We start from the raw sequence: 18698 nt of genomic DNA on the forward strand, positions 1-18698 counted from the left end.
TAGTCTCACTGTCAAGGGCTGTACATGGTATGCTTATTGACTGTGGTGAACTTTTTCTCTGTGCCCTTGTTTCACTTGGTTTTTCAGCCATTTCCTTTTCCCATCCTGATCACATCCTGTTGACTTTTTATGAAGTTCATTCTCTTTATTTAAAACAGAAAACACTGTCTGTAGTCAAAATACAAAAATCAAATGCCTGTAGTAATAATAATCATAATTTTGACTATTACTAAAGTTACAATCATTTTTTAAAATCAAGTTACTCTGTAATAAATCAATCCAGTATTCACTGTAACCATTAGGACAAGATTCATAGTGGCAGTCATTCAACAGTTTGTTCCCGGGATAGATGCAAAGTTAGGTGTCGGGAGGGGTGGGTGTGTCCGAGAGGATCATAGGAGACCCTAGCTGCAACTCCTGCTGAAGTGACTCCAAGTCTGCGGGGGTCATTCGGTGAACCTCAAGCCAATCAGAGAGCAAGGATGCTGAGAGGGGGGCAGAGTCTGTGTGACTGAGGAGAGAAAAGAAGGGAGACTTTACACAGTGACTCCAATGCTGACAACTCTGGCTCCACCTGCATGCAGAAATGGAGACTGGTGGGCACAGTCAAGTACTCCATTTCGGGTGCTAATGCAGACTTTACACCAATCTGAAATTGTGTTTAATTAATGTTTCTGTGTGTTTAATATGCAGACCTTACCTTGTGGGAAAAGAAAAGGGGTGTCTTACAGTCAGCTGTGTCAACTCAAAGCAACACATAAATAGCCTTGTTCTGATGGTACCAAAGATGTAATCCCAAAAATTCATATATGCATCTACATATATAAACTATGTCCGAGACACAGTATCAGTATTGGGGCCAATGCATACTCACCCATCCCTGAGGTCTGACTGCTGAAGGTCTGTGAACGACTGAGTGAGGAGATCGTCCAGGTCAAACCCGACACCGTACCCTGCCCCACTCCCTTTGGGGGTTACTGAGAAAACCGGGGGCAATACATCTTCCACCTAGCAGGGGAATAGTACAATACTAAACATATGCAACACTTAGAGATGCATTCTGAGATGGATGTCAGAAAAAAATCTACACACTGGTATTGTGACAGGTGACCAGAGTATACATACCAACATTATGATAGAGACTGATGGAGGTTACAACAGAATACAAAATGGATAAAACAATCAACTAACAGGGTTGAGATACTCGCCCTGTTACACTATGCGATAAAGATGTAATCAATGAGGTCCCAGCAAGTGTCAAACCAATGACGTGAACAACTGCCAGATGAAAGTCCGTTACACAGGAGACTTAACTGAACTCCTGTCTTGACACTTGGTGTTACAGGTCATGGTGCCAGTGTTGCTGTGATCCAAGCAACAAACATGCAACTGTAGCAGCCATACAACAAAACTGACAAGAGAATTAAACTGCACAAAAGAAACAGCTTGCTCTCAAGGTGAATTAGTCAAAACACTTCATCTCACCCACAAGAGTACAAACCTGCAACAGAGACATCAACTGCCCTACACAGACACGATCGAAGACAACACAAAGACAAACCTGTGATTTGGAGAGCTGCAGCGTTACAGTGTGGATGTCAGGGACGCTGCTGCCCCCTGGCTGTTCAGAGTGGGAGAGTTCCTGGCCAGACTGCGAGGTCACTGAGGGCCCAGGCTGAGGACTCTGTGGATGGGTGCAAGGCTGCTCACTGAGGGAGGGACAGATCTTTTCCATGTTTCTAACCTCAGTGACAGAACTTGAATCAGAGTGGGAGTCACCATTGTTCTGGTGTGTCATTCTAGCATTTCCATTGGTTTCAACAGTAAGGCCCTCCCCTTGGGAGAATACTGGGGCTTTTCGAACATATGACCCGAGGGGAAGGAGCTCAGGCTGGGGGAAGCTTGACTGGGAAGAGGGATGTGTTTGTTGTTGGGGCTGTTGAGGTGCCACCCCTACAACCCCACTCTCTTGACCAGTCCAATCCTCTGTTGTCCTGCGTATGTTCCTCCCTCCAAATTCTGCTTGTTTGAGAGGACCATTTTTGGCTAAAGAGCAGACACTGAGTGTGTCCACCCTGCCACTTACTCCAGCTAGGTCCCTTCCCCCTTCCTGTGTCAGTGTCTGGGAAAAACTAAGAGACGCAGGGGAACCTGATTGTTGATATAATCCAGGCAAATTCTGGTTTGCCTGGGTAACCAGTTTCGGGTATCTGCTGGTTATCTGTTCTTGCATTTGCTGTTCTTTTTGTTGTTTATCTAGTTGTTGCTTGTTTACTTTGTTTTCTGGACTGACATCAATATCTGTCAACGGAAGACCTTTTCCTATAACTGTCTGGGTCTGCCTGGCTATATTAACACTGAGAGATATTGCTTTGCTGTCCTTATTCCCACTAGTGTCATCTATGATTTTCTGAGACTTATCCATCTGCCTGTCCATCATCCGTTTCCAGCGTTCCAACAGGCACTTGTCATTATCACTCAAGACCACTCCTCTAAGAGACTCCCCCTTCTTCCCTTCTCTTTTCTCCTTTTCTTTGATTTTCCTCTCTCGTTCCCGAGCTCTTTCCTGTCTCCTCCTCCTCTTCTCTTCTCTTTCTCTCTGTCGCTCCTGGGCAGTCACTGGGCGCCGCTGCTCTGAAGGGACAGAAGAGAGAGAGGACGCTAGCGCCCCTACTCCTCCCATCTCCATACCCAAACCTGCTGAGCCCCCATCTGAGAGACAAAATAAGATGAAGATTAGTACAGCACTGACGTACCAACAACACAGACAAGCAGAATTACGGACCTCTTGGTCACAACTGAACATGAAGAAAGAGAAACAGACTTACCTCTTGCTCTTTGCCTGAGAGCAGATTTAAGCAAAGCTGCTTTTAGGGCAGCTTTAGTATCATCTGAAATGGCTCCTTCCTTCCTAGTTCCTTCCCCTGCACTTCCTCCTTTGCCTACTTTAGCCAGGGAACGAGACAAGGTCTGTGAAAGGGACTGGGCTTGTGACTGAGAGAGGGAGAGAGAGGGACCAGGGTGTGAAAAAGCAGACTGAGTCTGAGATGAGCTGGAGGGTATAGTGGAAGCTTGAGAAAGAGAGTGATTCTGAGTTACTGGTGTTACGGGTATCTGGTTAGCTGATGGCCCATCCATCTTTGAGCATTCTCCAATCATACTGGAAGGTGGGGTGCCTTGTGAAGAGACTGGAGTGGTCAGGTCAATAGTCTCTGGCTGGCCACTTTCAGAATTGGCACTAGGCATGTCCACATCTTGGCAGCTTCCTGTGTGGGTCAAAAGAGGCAGTGTATGGTCTTGTTGGCAAAGGGATGAGACCCCACTTATAAAGGCTGTTTGGGTAATCGCTGTTGATTTATCCTGTTGCTGCTGAAATTCTTCATTTGGCAACTGCTGCTGCTGTGATGGCTGATGCTGTGCTAGTGGTGTAGTGGCTAATGCGTTATTTGCCACGTTGGCTGTGGCTGTGTGCGAGTTGCTCTGGTTGCTTTGTTTTTGCAGCGGCCTGAATTGGATCTTCCTCCTGTTCCCCTGCTTCCTCTGATGGAAATCTTGTATCTCTTCCAGAATGGCATCTTTAATCTGCTCCCTGCTGAGCGGAAGCTTGTCAAACTCAAAATCAAAGGCTGGCACACAGATGGGCTCGTCATCAGGGTCATGGTATTTAGAAAGGTAGGGGTGTGCCAATGCCTGGGTAACACTGATCCTTTCGCGAGGGTCAAACCGCAGCATGGCTGCCAGTAAGTCCAGGGCTGCGGGCTCCGCCTGTGGATACAATGTGGTGAGGGGGATGGGGCCACGGGACGGCAGGCTTTGTATGTAGGAACGCACCCTGTCTGCTCCAATAGCCCCGATGATACTCTCAGGAGGAGTGCCCAAAACATGCAGAATGAGCTGTAGCTGGTGAACGTAGTGTTTTCCTGGGAACAGCTGCTTCCTCCCCAGCATCTCAGCAAAGATACATCCCACTGACCACAGGTCAATGGCTAAGCTATAGTGATGCAGAGACAGCATTAGCTCTGGTGCTCTGTACCACCGGGTCGCCACATACTCAGTCATGAAGGAGCGGGACTCCTCTGGGTGTGAACTGAGCCCCCGAGCCATTCCAAAATCTCCAATCTTCAGCTCGCAGTTCTCATTGACTAGCAGATTTGATGGCTTTAGGTCACGGTGGATGACGTTGGCGGAGTGGATGTATTTAAGTCCTCGCAGCAGCTGGTAGAGGAAGTAGCGGGTGTGCTCAGGGGTGAGCGGCTGACGGGAGTGGATGATCTGATGCAGGTCACTTTCCATCAGGTCGAGAACCACGTACCTGAGGAGTGGAGAAAGAGACAAGTTAGTGTGACTGATTTGCCTCTTACGCAATAAAATATTTTGACCACATAAATGCACTGCTGTAAAGGGTATATGTGCAAATTAGCACACACACTTACACAGATTTGAATGCGGAGTGGGGCAAAGCAGGCTGAAGGATGTCTTTAATGGCAATAATATTATCATGTTTGAAGTGTTTGAGAATCTTAAGCTCTCGCAAAGTGCGTTTGGCATTCGTCACCACCTCAAAAGCATTTGGAATCTTCTTTATCGCCACCCGCTGTCCTAGGGCACATATTAAGAAACATAATGACTTCATTGATTTAATAAAACAATGACAAGGCAAGGTAATAGCATGCAAGTACCTAAATATCATTCAACAGAAATTACTGATAGAGGTCTCACCATTATCCCGCCTCCGTGCAGATGACACAACACCATAGGCCCCTGTGCCAATTGTCTCGATGATGTCATATTCCTCACCCACTTCAAATTTCACATCCAAGGAATGGGCTTTCAGCAGAGCTAGGTTCCCTGCAGCAACCATGTTTGTGTCTGACGGGGCAGTTATGTCGTTATTGGACTCTGAGTGAAATCCTACCCCTTCTTTTCTGCTATTCTTGCCGTTTTCCCCCATACTGGTCACCAATGAAGTCTCTGTTGTCATAATTTCACCTTTTATCCCCTGTTTGGATGACATGCTTCTAAAAGTAAAAAGAAAACAGGGTAATGAAAAGTAATTAAAGAAGAGAGACAGTGAGTGATATTCAGCAAAACAAACCGCTGTCCACCCATTTACTGCTTTGCATGTATATTCCATATATCTATCTATCTATCTATCTATAAATATATATATGGAAAAGACGTTTAGAGTTTAATGTCCCTCTCATATCAAATTCAAGTTAACTTATCGTTTAACAAATTGGGTCATGTGTTAGTGACTCTACATAACAAGTTAAATGTCCTTGCAGTGGAGTGAGTAGTGTACATATGAATCCCTGACAGTGACCTTTGGCTTATGTATTTTAGCTGGGGTTGCCGTTTACTTTTAAACTTTGGGAAAGCATTAACATTGATGAAAAATCCTCTGACAATGACAAATGTGTACTTGTCAGCCATTTTTAATTACTTGATTTGCTGATGTCCTACAAGAAAACGTTTCTGGTTATTATCTAAATCTATCTATTATAAACTATCTATCTATTATTATTATAATCTAAATTATTTAGATTAAAAAGAGTTATCAGGACAAATGACAGGCAAGATACTGTTTTCCATGCCATCAAACCAATGTGTCTCAAACCCAGTGCCATAACTGTCTGCCTCAAAGCAAGTTAAAATATGTCCGCCTACAATTTCTATCCAAATTATTTATCTTAACAGTTTGTCTTCTACTGACTTTACAATAGCACAATTTGCGGCTTTACCACATTAAATAAGACCTTTATATCAGAATCATCTAGCAAGCTATAATACTTTAAAAATACACCGTACTCATAATAAAAATATTGTGACCGCATATAAAAGTTTGCAGGGAAGAATAATAAAGACCGATATCACAGCTGGACAGCTAAGATAGCATACAAGCTAGCGAACTGCAGTACCTAGCGACAAAATCAGTTTTGACATTTTGGAAATGTTCACATACTGTATATCTATGTTGAAAACTTTCTGAATGGTCAACCCATCAAAAACACCACATATCTTGCTGGATAATTCGCTCACCAGAGACATCATTTTCACAACGAGCTACATCTAATTGTAGCTAGCTATCCTGCTAATGCTGTACAGCAAAATAGCTAACGCTAAACCTACTCTGTGTCCAAACAGCTGTAGTTACCTACTTTGAAACAATAGACAGGAACGTCGTTTTAAAGTCTGTACAAATATGGTTTAGTTTCAATACATTTAGCCAGGCGCAATACGTTTTAATCCCCAAAAATGCTATCTAGGGATAGGTGATGATCTGTATTTAGAATTAGCAAGCTAACGGGGTGTGACGTTTTTAGCAGGCTAAGGAGCGTGATCTACCTAAGGTTACAGCCGATATAGGTAAACTACTTCACAAATAACACCCTTGTAAGGTGTGTCAAATACTCACATCTAAACCTTTACAAAAACAGCAAAATATTTTCTTAAGTGCCTCATTCGTCTCAAACATTTAACTTACGATCAATGCATTGCGTTTCTAAACGCTCACGCCTTTGTTTTTACTTCCTCGTGTTGTTCCGTGTTCATTTTGATTGGCAGTAAAACGTAGCCATTTGGAGAAGGATCCACGCAGGAAACCCAATAGGAGGATGAAAACCACATAAGCAAGGCGTCACACAGTTTGCGCAGGGTCGCTCTTTTTGGGCGGGGCCTGATAACTGGCATGAATGAGTCAAGCCACGGGGTTGCCAAGTTGGGAACGTATTTTGGAAAATTTTCATTACTATTTTTTCACGTCGGTGGCCTGCCATTTCCACAGAGACTACACTGTTTCACACCTGTTAGCTACATTAAAATGTAGAGTGAACATTTCCGTTAAAACACTGCAGCCCTTTGGTGTCTTACGTCAACAGGTTTTTTTTCGTGTGAACCTTACTTTTGTTGTTATTGTGCTATTATTTATATGATTTCACAAGAGGTACAATCTAGGCTACTTACTCTCCATTGTTTCAGGTGACCAAGATACTGCTTTCTCTGTGCTCTCTTTTCTTTCCACTCTGTTTTCAAACACTCTTGATCAAAACATTTTTCACCTTGGTAAAAAGAAGAAGAAGAAGAAGAAAACCTCATTCTGATTCAACGGTTTTCCAAAACAGCTTCCCAGTGCCCCCACTTTGATAACACTCCATAAACTAAACGCGCTGTGCATCTGTAGCTGTTATTCAGAGGCTGCACTGACCAGGCTGCAGAGCCAACCTGCCCACTCCTCCCCGTTGTGCTGGCTAACGTCTTGCAATACAAACTAAAATGTTACAGAAGCTGAGGGTATCATGCATCAGTGATCCCATAATGAAGGAGCCTAGTACTGCACAAACTTGGCTAGGTAGCCTATCAAGTACACTGGCATTTAATTAGTAAACTCTATGAATTGATTTCTCTGATCATAAGAATAATTATATTTTTAATAATAATGGAGAAAACAATATTATTAAATAATATTATTAAAAACATGTATACACTTTGGAATTAGCAGTAAATTGGTTATACTGATACGAGACCTTCACCTTATTGTAATCTTATCACTAAGTATTGTTATTATCTCATCTGAGATAATCTCTTGAGAGGGAGAGTTTAAAAAAAATTCAGAATACCAGTGATTCATAGTGGGTGGGGATTCCTGAATCCAACAGAACAGAATGCACTTGCGGGACAGAGAGTGTTTTAAAAGAGAAAAGAAAAGGTCCTCTAGTACATTGCCACCAAAAGTATGTTCCAATTCACTTCTCATTTTGGCATGGAAAGCAGAAATATTTTTGGCACAATGCACAAAATTGTTGATTGATTTTATTGCATACCACAAGTGTTGACCCTTTGTATGATATTGTATTGGATTTGCCTTGCTCTGATACACAATAAAATGCTGCCAGCATCTAGCATGGCACTCTACAGGATTCAATATCCAGGTTCCCACCAAGATTTCTAAACTAAGCATAGACAACACCATTTTCATTTCCAGTTGCATTTGAATAAATAAGATTGTACAATGAGGAAACAAAGTGTTTGGGACAGACAAGAAAACATTGACGAGTGTTTTAACTGGGGACCCAGAACTTATAAAATGCTGAACCTGGAGATATCTATAAAAGTGTCAACTTGGGATGTCAAATTCTACCTGGATTTGATGAAATGATAGCAAGTCATTTTCATCAAATAAATCAGTTTGTTAAATAAATAATCAATTGTTAAACGATGACAGTAAATTAATCAATATGGATAGAATGTATTGAGAAGTAAATAGCCTACATTTCAGAAGTAAAGAGATAAGCTTCACAACAATGTTGGAGGAATGGGTAGAGGCTCCATGGTATAAGACCACAACATCATTGCAGTGCAAGGACGGAGACAGTCAGTGGATTTAGAGGGTAAAGATTCCTTCAGTGATCTATATGAACGATGCTAGATGTTACAACGTAAGTGATTCTAACGAACGGGATGTTTAAAGTCTGAAATGACCCTCTTGATGCTGTCTGTAGTTAGTATAGAATGAAACGGTGCTATTTCATAACGTTACGGGGATTTTAAAGTAAAATCAGGCAACTTCACTGTTGTAACCCACAGCCTTCTTTTAGTCATGGGATATGAGGAAAAAAGAGGGGGAGAAAGTACGAGAAAACGTCCGCGCAACAAACATGGGAAATGGCCTCACCGCCCCGAAAAATCAATTTTGTTGACACAAAAACTGCCACGACTCCGAAACCCTCCTTAATTGCTTGTCCCGTTGGAACAACCAATAGCCTGGCTGTATTCGGTACGTCCAATCATGGTAAAGGATTGTGATTTTAACACGTAGTCAAACTGGATTTGAGCTACATGTGCTCGGAAGAAATATAAGCGAGGGAAGTACAACTACGGCAGAGTGCAAAGGAAACAACATAATAAAGAAGGGCTGTCGTAAGAACGATACTACTGTATAAATCTAGCTGTCCCCAAAGTAAACTACGGAACATTGAAGACAGTCCACAGTATTGCTTGCTGAATATACGTATCTAGTCTGCGATACTTTATAGGCGTAGCTCACAAATGGTATAACGGGCTGGGACACAGTTTCACTTGAGGAATTATTCACTGAATATTATGTCATCGAGCAGTATTACCATGGGAGTCCCAAAGTGGGAGCAAGGAGCTCGGTTTGGACTTTGCGTATTTGGCTTGGTGCTTTCAGTGTATGCCTTGCATGTTGAGATTTCACGAGAGAGGGACCCAGAGTACCGTGCGATGTGCGACCTTGCACAGTCGGTTAGTTGCTCCAAAGTCTTCACGTCAAGGTAACAGATTTCTGTGTTTCATCATTGTTTTCTCGACACGTAATTTTGTTGAGTTGTGTCTGCCCTCTTCAAAGGTGAATCGACTTGCATTTTCCTGGACAGTTAGTTATGCAGGGAAACGACCCGATGGTAACATTTATTTTCAATCTGTGTATACTGCTGTAGTAGAAATTACAGTGGGAGCTGCTGTGATGGTGTAATTTTGTTGTCTTCTCTTTTTTATTCCGATGTATGTCGTGTGCAGTGACTGTAAAGCTAAGGAGAAAAATAGGCAATATTGTCGCCGTGGTTGTAATTAATTTTTTTTTCATTATATGTTAATATATAAAATATATATAGAGAGGGCTCTGTCCACGCTGGTTCTCTACTGAATGGTTCAAGGTGCAGTTGCCCCCCCTTTAGACCGCCCACTCAAAATGCCACGTGTCTTACTACATCAGTAAAAGCAGCGGCTGAACAAAACGATACTCTTGTTATTTCCATAGCTTAAGCTCTGATAATGTTACATTCAGAAACATATAAGCTCACAATTTCGTCTTTAAAATAATTACTATGGAATAATGTGACCGGGATTTGAATAGTAATTGTAAAATTATAATTTTTTGCAGAAGCAGTAGAATGCATACTGTATGTGAGTGGGTGGCAGTGTAGCATAGTGATAACAAGCAGAGAAAAGTTGCTGGTTCGATTCCCTGCTGGGGCACTGCTGCTGTAGCCTTTGGCAAGGTATTTCATCCAGAGTTGCCTCAGTAAATATCCAGGTATGGATGAATAATATGCAGAAATTGTAACCTGTAACTTACCAATGGTAAGTATACAAACTTAAGACTTAACACAAATGACTTTCTTTTACTTTTTCAGTTGTATGTCTGTGTTTATTTTGAAAGCTGAAAATGTTTTTTATTAGATGAAGTCACAGATGGAATTGTTAAGTATGACGTATAATTTGTGAGCCTCAGCCAGTGGCATTACTCAAGTAATTTTGGATGTATATATGCAATATGTTCTGTAGAGTTTTGATTTACAAAATTCTCTGATGAGAACATTACAGTCATTTAATTTCCCATCACTATAGAAGAAGGTGTCCATATTTATCCTTTGGTGATGTCAGTGCTTCTTCTGTAAGGATGTTCCTGTACTGATTGAATTGATAGAAGCCCCAGAAATGTAAGATTTTACAGTGAATGAAAATTGCTGTTGCAGTTGGAGTAGTGTTGCATAAAACCCATAACAATACAGTGCTGACCCAGTTTTGGGTTGACACTGAAGTTGTCTGTCTCTTAACCAGTTTAAGAGTTGACTCCTCACTTACAGAGTGGAATATCCCAAATTCTTGTCTGAGCTCAATAATTCAGTGCTCTTCATTTCTTTTGTGCACTCTCTAATGTCTGGAACCTTTAAAACAGCAGAAATGTTTTTAGTATAGAATGAGCACTACACATGAACTTTGGCCTGCAAAAAACCTGAGCTTCCTTATACTGTCACCACAGCACTATCATAAAGATTTCCCATTCACTTGCTCCCCATTTCAGTTCCTCAATACAAGAAAAAAGTGTATTCCATCACATTTATTGTATAGTCAGTTGTAACATCTGTGAACTCAGTAGGTCTGTTTTTTTCACATACCTATACGCTGTGAACCCCAAGTGGTGTGGATGATACATTAGCTGCTATATCTTCATCTTTGCAGCTTAGTCTCATTAATGTCCTTTTTAAAATGTAATACCATATAAAATTTCTCACATCCTCAATCAGGCTACTTTGCATTTGTTTCAGTATTCAGCATAGAAAACAATACAAATATTCAAGTTATTTGGTAATCTGTCATTACTTCTGAAAAGCAGATGTACCAGTGCAGCATAATTCCCGTGTTTCAGAGAACGCTCAAATCAAGCCAGCGTGTGATGTATGTGATTTTTGAGAGCAGTCATACTTCTTCAGACCCATTTGCAAATTATTTAAAATAGTCTTTAGAATTCTGTGTAAGAGCTCAAGGCCATGCTGTTGAAACTGTTGTATTCCAATAGGTTGGTGTTATATACTGGCTACAGAGCAGGAATTTCAAGATATAGTCATGTTGTGTCCACACAGTATGACAGTAAAGTATGTAATAAGAGGACATTGTTTACAAAATATTGGTGCTGTCACAAGATGATGTAGATGCACAGAATGAATATGTATTTCTTCATGAAAATTTTTGTAGATGTGTCATGTCGGGTTGTATACTTTGGAGAATTCACCCCATGAATGCATGGATGTTTTATTAATTGATGTTTGATCATTTTCTCTGTGATTACAATATCTAATGTATTCTTTTCTTTTCCAGGTGGGGACGTGGATTTGGGCTGGTACAATTCTTTGTGCCAAAAGACAGTGCACTCAATCAGCCCAACAGTGTGCTGGGCATCATCTTCTACACACTGCAGTTAGCACTGGGTCAGTTCCTACACTGCTACTAACAGTGATTGTTGCATAATGGCTGTGCTGCACTGAATACAAGTCCTAATGCATTCTTGTGACTGTGTGAGTGTGTTTCCACAGTCACTGCCTGTTTAACTGTTTTTTTTTTTTTTTTGGTGCATACCACTTTACAATACATAGTATGGATTTGTCATGTCATGTCTACTGTTATAGAAAGTCTTTGCGAAAAACTGATATGGGACATCTTCCTGTCTCTCACCTTTACAGGCCAGTCCGTGTCCAGCAGGGCAGCGCTATTCCTGGTCCTCTCCTCCTGGGTGTCAGTGGCTGGCTCTCTGTATCTAGCAGGAGTGCTGGTGCTTGTTTTGGGTGACCTCTGTCTGGTGTGCGTCTCAACGTACATTATCAACTTTGCCCTACTATATACCAATTTGAAGAGAAGGGCTGGGCTGGAAAGGGGCAAAGAGAAGACTGGCTGATAGTTGCAGAGGGTCTGTGTGTGTGTGTGTGTGTGTGTGTGCGTGTGTGTGTGTCAGTGACAGTGGAGTGGAGGGATAGAGTAAGTGAGACAAGGAGCACGGACACAGAAACAACTCTGTACTGAAATACTGACTAGCTAATTACACTGCTGTACAAATGTCTTAGACATAATGCATGTTTACACTTTGATGCATAGGCAAGCATATTTACATGAATATATTCTGGATTACAACACCTGAGCCCTCTACCAGTTCCATTGTCAATTCAATGCATGTCTTCTCTCTGTTTCAAAAGGATATTATCTTCAGGTCTTGTTTATCCTTCTTAGATGGCTTTTTGGGTCTTCCAGTCTGGGGTATATCAGTTATAGATGGTTCAAGATGTCTTGCCATATCTTAAAAATTGAATGATGCAAGTGCTGTCACTCAGTGTTTTTTTTCTTAATTATTTATGCAGTAACACAATTGTATAATGATCTTATGTAGAGTCAGGTCCAGAATTGTTGGCACCTTTGATAACTATGCACAAAATACTATAAACTAAAAAAATACCATTACTGACATAAACTTTAATTTCCAACATGTATAAAGTAGTGTTCTTTATTAATGATTCAGTGGAATCAACCAAAATCTTACATTTTTCAAATAAATTTATTTCTCCAAAAAACAGGTTTCACAATTATTGGCACTCCTGGTTTAATACTTTGTGCAACCACCCCTGGCAAAGATGACAGCCTTTTCCTATCATTTGTGATAAGGTTAGGCATTTTTGATCATTCCTCCATGCAGAACTTTTCAAGATCATTGATATCCTTGGGTTTGTGCTTATGGACTGCCTCTTCAGTTCAGACCAGAGGTTTTTGATGGGATTTCAGTTCGCAGACTGAGACAGCCTTTGCAGAATGTGGATTTTGTTTTCACTTAACCATTTCCATATGGACTTTGACATATGTCTGGGGTCATCGTTCTGCTGGAAAATCCACCTACGACCAAGTCTCAGCCCCCTAGCAGAGACAACCAGATTTTTAACAAAAATATCCTGGTACTTGGTGGAATTCATTATGTCATTGGTCTTAACTAGTGCCCCTGGACCACTGGCAGCAACACATCTGAAAACATCAATGACCCTCCTCCATATTTGACAGCAGGTGTGAGATGCTTCTCCTTGTATGCGTTCCTCTTTTGCCGCCAAACATGCTGATGGTGTGTAAGGCCAAAAGCTCAATTTTGGTCTCATCTGACCATAGTACTCTCTTTCTCCAGTCATAATTTCAGTGACATTTGACAACCCTTCCAAAGAGCTTGTTGGTATGGAGGTGGTGTCGTATGGTTGTTTTTGAAACATGGTGACCCCAAGATGCAACCAAGCTGTGAAATTCATGAATCGTTTCCTATGGTGGTAAATGACAAAGGGATTTTGCATACATGTTACATCACCTTTATACCCTAGTGAGACAGGAAGTGATGGAATGACACAATATAGTTCCTTAAGAGAGAGATTAACTTAAATTGGCGGTAAAATTTTACTCAATTAACTTTGTTTGATTTTATTTACAAGAATTGTAAGGGGTGCCAATAATTTGGTTTTAATAATAAAAAAAAAATAATTTAATAATTTTGGTTTTCAGAATAAAATAGATCACTTAAAAAACAATGAGACTTTAGAGATTAAATGTATTGAAATAAGTATATAGTTTTCACATTGTATGTGGCCTGTTTTCTTCATTTTTAAAAAGGGTGCCAACAATTGTGGACCAGACTGTATGCAGGAAAATATGTACATCCAGGCATTGTAACTCCTGAATGTGTCTCACACATTTGCACATCAATAAGTAGCATAGTAGTTAGTTGTGTAGCTAGAGAAAGTGAGTGGGAGAAAACCCGGACAATAAAAAATATATTTACATTATGACAAAGATACACAACAGATAATTGGCATTGACCCACAGAGTTCACAATGGAGCAGTTGTTTTCCTTGCAAAGTAAGTGTAACATATTATCAGTATTGTAGGTGTAGTATTGTTTACTGATAAATAATGGCAAATTAACAATCATTTTGAAATAAAGTTGCCAAAAGCTTTAAACGGAATAATTTCCTATTAAATGCCAGCTTTCTAATAGTATGTATGCATATATGTATAGTGTCCTGTGGACAGACATAATTTTAAATCTTTTACAAATGAGCAAGACTGACAAGATCTGTGTTGTGCAGTTCTTTAGGTCCTGGGGGTCTGGGGTACTTCCGTAATTCATTAGCTGGTATAATATCTGCACACTGAGCAGTAACATGACTGGAGTAGCACAGCATAGTCTCAACTATTCAGAGACATTTTTGCATGCCCATACGAGAAGGATGAGTGACTCAGATAAATGACTTCATGGGAAAGAAAGTTGTAACAACTGTATTGTTGCTTTGCTCCTGGTGTGGTATGGTCAAGACACAAAATACTTATGAACATATATTTCTTTTATTGTAAAATGCGGGACAATAGCAGTTATATCTACAAAAGGTTTCCAGTAACTAACATGGTAATTGTACAAAAGATTCTAGTGCTGAACAACAAAAATATAAATGTACTTGTATAAAAACTCTTGTAAAAAACACAACTTTCTTTAAAAAAGATTTCCAAAATTTAAAACTTTTAAAACAATGTATACTGTCTGTAAAATAATGTATACATCTATATATACTTAGAGACATTTAAAGAATATGTATTGGCTCTTTTTTTCATGAAGAAAAATAGTATTGTTTACACAAAAAAAAAATGGATTGCATATAATCATTTTGTGACTAAATATGATGGAGGACCATTTTTCAAAGAATGAGTTGAATATTTCATGTGTACTGCATTTAGAGCTAGCAGTACATAGTCCCAGTGTGGCACCAGCCTTCGTTTCTCTGGAAAATCAAAAACACTGTGTGTTCAAAGGCACTGTGTATTCATCTGTATTACATTGAAGCCCATATGACCACATCTCCACCCCCAAACTACTCCACTTGTGCAATACAGCATGTCTGTGGTTCCTTCTGTACCAACTGTTTTGCTACAACAGGTCTAACTGTGACTTGTGACAGAAAAATTTGCCAGTTTCTGCTGCAATGCATTTGTGTCAAGGAGTGACACATTGCACAAAGGCTGTTACTCAGAACCAGGCTGACCACATACAAAAATATATATGGGGAATATTAATATAATGAATTCATTTAGTGAATTGCATGTAAATAATTTCCATTTCGGCATATTTCAATATATATTGGCCTTGCTTTAATACATTTTAAATGTATTTGCAATGTATTATTGGGCTGAACAACATATATTACAACATATTACAACATATATTAATATATTTCTTTTAATATAATCGGTGTAATAGGCTCTGTTTCTTTTATCCTGCATATTATGGTATGGGATTGACCACGGTGAATAAATGAACAAGCGCCCCACTCTTCCTCGATGGTTTTATTCAGTGCAGATTTTACACCCATACAAACACACATATACAAATATGTATGCACAGCCACATTCATAGTCATAAAAATATGACAGCAAAACATAATGTAGAATAGTCTGTGTAAGTGCTACGAAACAGACAAAAGGGGGCATTATAGCACAGTTCATAATGGAATACTGTAGAAATGTGCAGTGTGTGGATAGTGCAGTTTGTGGATAGTGAATTGATAGGCGTATGAATGAATTTCAGTAGAACGAACCTTTGTTAAAAGCTACCGAATGCATTAATCAAATATAGACTGCATACTTGTGCTCACTTAATTCATGTATTTGATGAGGGGGAAATACATTAGGGTTGTTATAGTATGTAAAATAATGAGTCTGAGGATACAGTGCACATGTTTCAGGTCTATGATTGTGAACTGGGATCTGACTGGCTGTGTATGCATTTTCTATAGTTTGTCTTAATTTAATAAAACATCTTTCAATGCAATTATATGTTTGTAATGTTAAGATTAATTAATTAGAATGGGTGTGGGATGTTATAGATTTGTATGGGATACACAGCAGTTTGCAGGGCTTACATTTTGTATTGTAGCAAAGGTAATGTTTCTAATGTCTTTGAGCTTCACCATTTCTCTCTCTGCACCACATCAGAGAGATGGGGGAATTCTCCCTTCATATTCTACGTGTTCTCAAAGGGTCATAAAAGTAGGACACTCCCTTACACAGCTCACTTTGAGGTGTGAAAACTGCTGATTGGTTGGCATCTGATACATATCTTACAAATTATGACATGCGCATGAGTGTTTCTGGATATTGGAAAGATTTGCAGGTTTTTGTGAAGACCACTGGTCCTTTTCCAGGGTTTACCAAAGGACCCAGACTTCACTACATGGTGACTGTTTCTTTTGACTCCTGAACAAAATCGTGGAAGATGCTAAACAAACTAGCCAGAGTTCAAGTCTAGGAAGCTTGCAATGGAACACTCCCAGTCAGACTGTGCCAACCTCTGTTTAGCATTCTAGCTTCAGTAAGCTAGAGTTAAGAGTTAGAGAATCTTTCACCATATCTTAGCTCCAGTGGGAGATCTCTGTGTTAAACAGAGATCTCCCAGAGATCATATTTTTGCGTCGGGTGTTTAAATTCTTTTCATACAACATCCATAGGATTTGCCCCTACCTCACAATGTATTCTATGCTGCTCCTAGCTTAGTCCCTGGTCCTCTCACTCCTGGACTACTGTAACTCCCTCTTTGCTTGTCTTCCTGCCTATGACATCAAACCCCTACAACTAATCCAAAATGCAGCTGCGAGACTTGTCTACAATCTCCCTAAATGTAGTCAAGTTACTCCCCTCCTCACCTTGTTTCATTGACTCCCTGTTATTGCTCACATCAAGCTCAAAACCATGACAGTAAATGAGAAAGTAAATGGCCCCCTCACACCTACCTTCACTCTTCAAACCCTATGTTCTCCTAGTTTGCTATGGTATAAACCCATGGGGCAACTGACTGTCCTCTCCCAACGGAGTCACTTCTCTCAAACACGATCCCTGTCTGTACTGGTCTCTCAGTGGTGGAATGACCTCCCCACGGAGATCAGGACAGTGGAATCACTGGCCATATTCCAACACAGACTGAAGACTCACCTCTTCAGACTGCATCTCAGTTGCACCTCAATCCCTGCCCCCTAACACCTGCTATTTGCATAACTTGCTTTGCTTGTTTTGGATTTTGTGATATAATGACTGACACATGGTGATATACTTGGCTTCCCTTGTCTAGTCGGGTTGCACAGGTTAATTTAGTGTAGGTCTTGAATGGTGTTTTGCTCACACTCAGTGGTCTGAGAGTGTTGTTAGCCTGGTCTGACATTCTTGCTCATTCAACTTGAATGGATATACTTATGTTCTAATGTGCTGGAAGTTGCTATAGATAAGAGCATCTGCAAAATGAATGCAATGAAATGTAATCCAAACCTAGATAACTGTCTCTGTGTGTAATCAAGAAGGACCATAAACATCAACAGGAGAAGAGCCCTGACTCATGTTCAAAGACGGACAAGGCTGAATCTCCATGTTCTGCTCCAGCTTGCATAGAGGAGCCAGGCCAGCAATCCTGGTCTGATAAATATGGTGATTCAGTCAAATATTCATTTGATAATGTCATCTAAATGTTTGTATACTGCAATGTACACAAAAAGGATAAAATAAACAAGTCAGACATTTTTTTTTACTTATCAACTTTGGGCTCTTGTTCATAACCTCACCCCCTTTTTCCTCTCTCTATTATCAGGATTTTGTGTTGCAAAACAAAACAATTAAATGTAGCATTATTGTAAATAGCATAATTGTGGATGGTTGGAAATACAAATGTTGTGAAACAGGGACTGTGGTATACCTTGCAAGAAACTGATTATATAGTTGTACTGCTGCTGCCCATTTTTTAAGTTTCATCTTGGCACATAATTCAGAGTACTGCTTGTACAGTGAAAAAAATGAATGTAGTGTACTGACAGTTTGTTTGAAATGTTCATGATAATTCTGTCATTGTATATCTGGTTACTGCTCTATCCATTTCCCTAACCTCCCCTTTTACCCTTCCTTTTCTTAAGGTCACTCCTGGTTTGTGCGCCATAGCTCATTGCTGTGGGGAACACCTAATTCTGTTTGGTTTTAAACAATGGATAACACATGATGGCTCAATGTGTTTCATTACGTGATTCACAGGGCCTGATCTGCCCAATATCCAACCTCTGCCTCTTTTGCACCTTGTTAATGTACTCTTAGACAATCTCTGTGTTCGCTTTTTGAGTCTTGTCAGTGATGTTCATGAGTAAATGTTTTAATCTGGTGCAGAACTATGTAAGCATCAGTGCTTTGCCATAACCCTTGGTGGTTATGATGTAACATGAAACGTGGCATACATCGGGCCCAAAACAGACTGTACTCATGTGGGTGTACATGCACAAAGAGAATGTGCCCCAAGCCTCAGAGTGAGGTGAAATGTGTTCACAGTAAATGTAAGAGGTGTGGAAATGCCATAATATTGTCTC

General features: G+C 40.3%; 2 protein-coding genes across 4 annotated transcripts; one reads left to right on the forward strand and one right to left on the reverse strand.

The window, feature by feature from the left end:
• Nucleotides 1-199: 199 nt before the first annotated feature.
• mapk7 (mitogen-activated protein kinase 7) lies at nt 200-6580 on the reverse strand. 3 transcript variants are annotated; one of them, XM_036545943.1, is made up of 7 exons: nt 6485-6580; nt 4720-5018; nt 4434-4599; nt 2829-4312; nt 1562-2712; nt 875-1008; nt 200-511 (listed from the first exon to the last, which is right to left on the reverse strand). In XM_036545943.1, exons 2-7 carry the CDS (start codon nt 5012-5014, stop codon nt 358-360), a joined length of 3384 nt encoding a protein of 1127 aa, XP_036401836.1. In that variant the 5' UTR covers nt 5015-5018; nt 6485-6580; the 3' UTR covers nt 200-357. The 3 variants fall into 3 exon arrangements, with proteins under 3 accessions (XP_036401836.1, XP_036401845.1, XP_036401854.1); XM_036545952.1 differs by having other exon boundaries at nt 6416-6547; XM_036545961.1 differs by lacking the exon at nt 6485-6580 and having other exon boundaries at nt 4434-4594; nt 4720-4789.
• A 2226-nt stretch (nt 6581-8806) lies between these two features.
• vkorc1 (vitamin K epoxide reductase complex, subunit 1) lies at nt 8807-12223 on the forward strand. Its single transcript, XM_036546735.1, has 3 exons — nt 8807-9290; nt 11617-11726; nt 11979-12223. The coding sequence occupies exons 1-3, from the start codon at nt 9100-9102 to the stop codon at nt 12188-12190; spliced, it is 513 nt and encodes a 170-aa protein (XP_036402628.1). The 5' UTR covers nt 8807-9099; the 3' UTR covers nt 12191-12223.
• Nucleotides 12224-18698: the final 6475 nt, after the last annotated feature.

The sequence above is a fragment of the Megalops cyprinoides genome, chromosome 1, assembly GCF_013368585.1.
Source record: "Megalops cyprinoides isolate fMegCyp1 chromosome 1, fMegCyp1.pri, whole genome shotgun sequence".
NCBI classification, from domain to species: Eukaryota; Metazoa; Chordata; class Actinopteri; order Elopiformes; family Megalopidae; genus Megalops; species Megalops cyprinoides.

Excerpts from the sequence above, each read along its gene's own strand:
- mapk7 (XM_036545943.1), bottom strand. The coding sequence starts at position 5,014 with ATGTCATCCAAACAGGGGATAAAAGGTGAAATTATGACAACAGAGACT. Across the intron at positions 4,600-4,719 it reads TGCACGGAGGCGGGATAATG|GACAGCGGGTGGCGATAAAG; the intron begins GTGAGACCTCTA and ends TATGTGCCCTAG. Across the intron at positions 512-874 it reads CAGTCAGACCTCAGGGATGG|TCACACAGACTCTGCCCCCC; the intron begins GTGAGTATGCAT and ends TTCTCTCCTCAG.
- vkorc1 (XM_036546735.1), top strand. The coding sequence starts at position 9,100 with ATGTCATCGAGCAGTATTACCATGGGAGTCCCAAAGTGGGAGCAAGGA. Across the intron at positions 9,291-11,616 it reads TCCAAAGTCTTCACGTCAAG|GTGGGGACGTGGATTTGGGC; the intron begins GTAACAGATTTC and ends TTTCTTTTCCAG. Across the intron at positions 11,727-11,978 it reads CACACTGCAGTTAGCACTGG|GCCAGTCCGTGTCCAGCAGG; the intron begins GTCAGTTCCTAC and ends TCACCTTTACAG.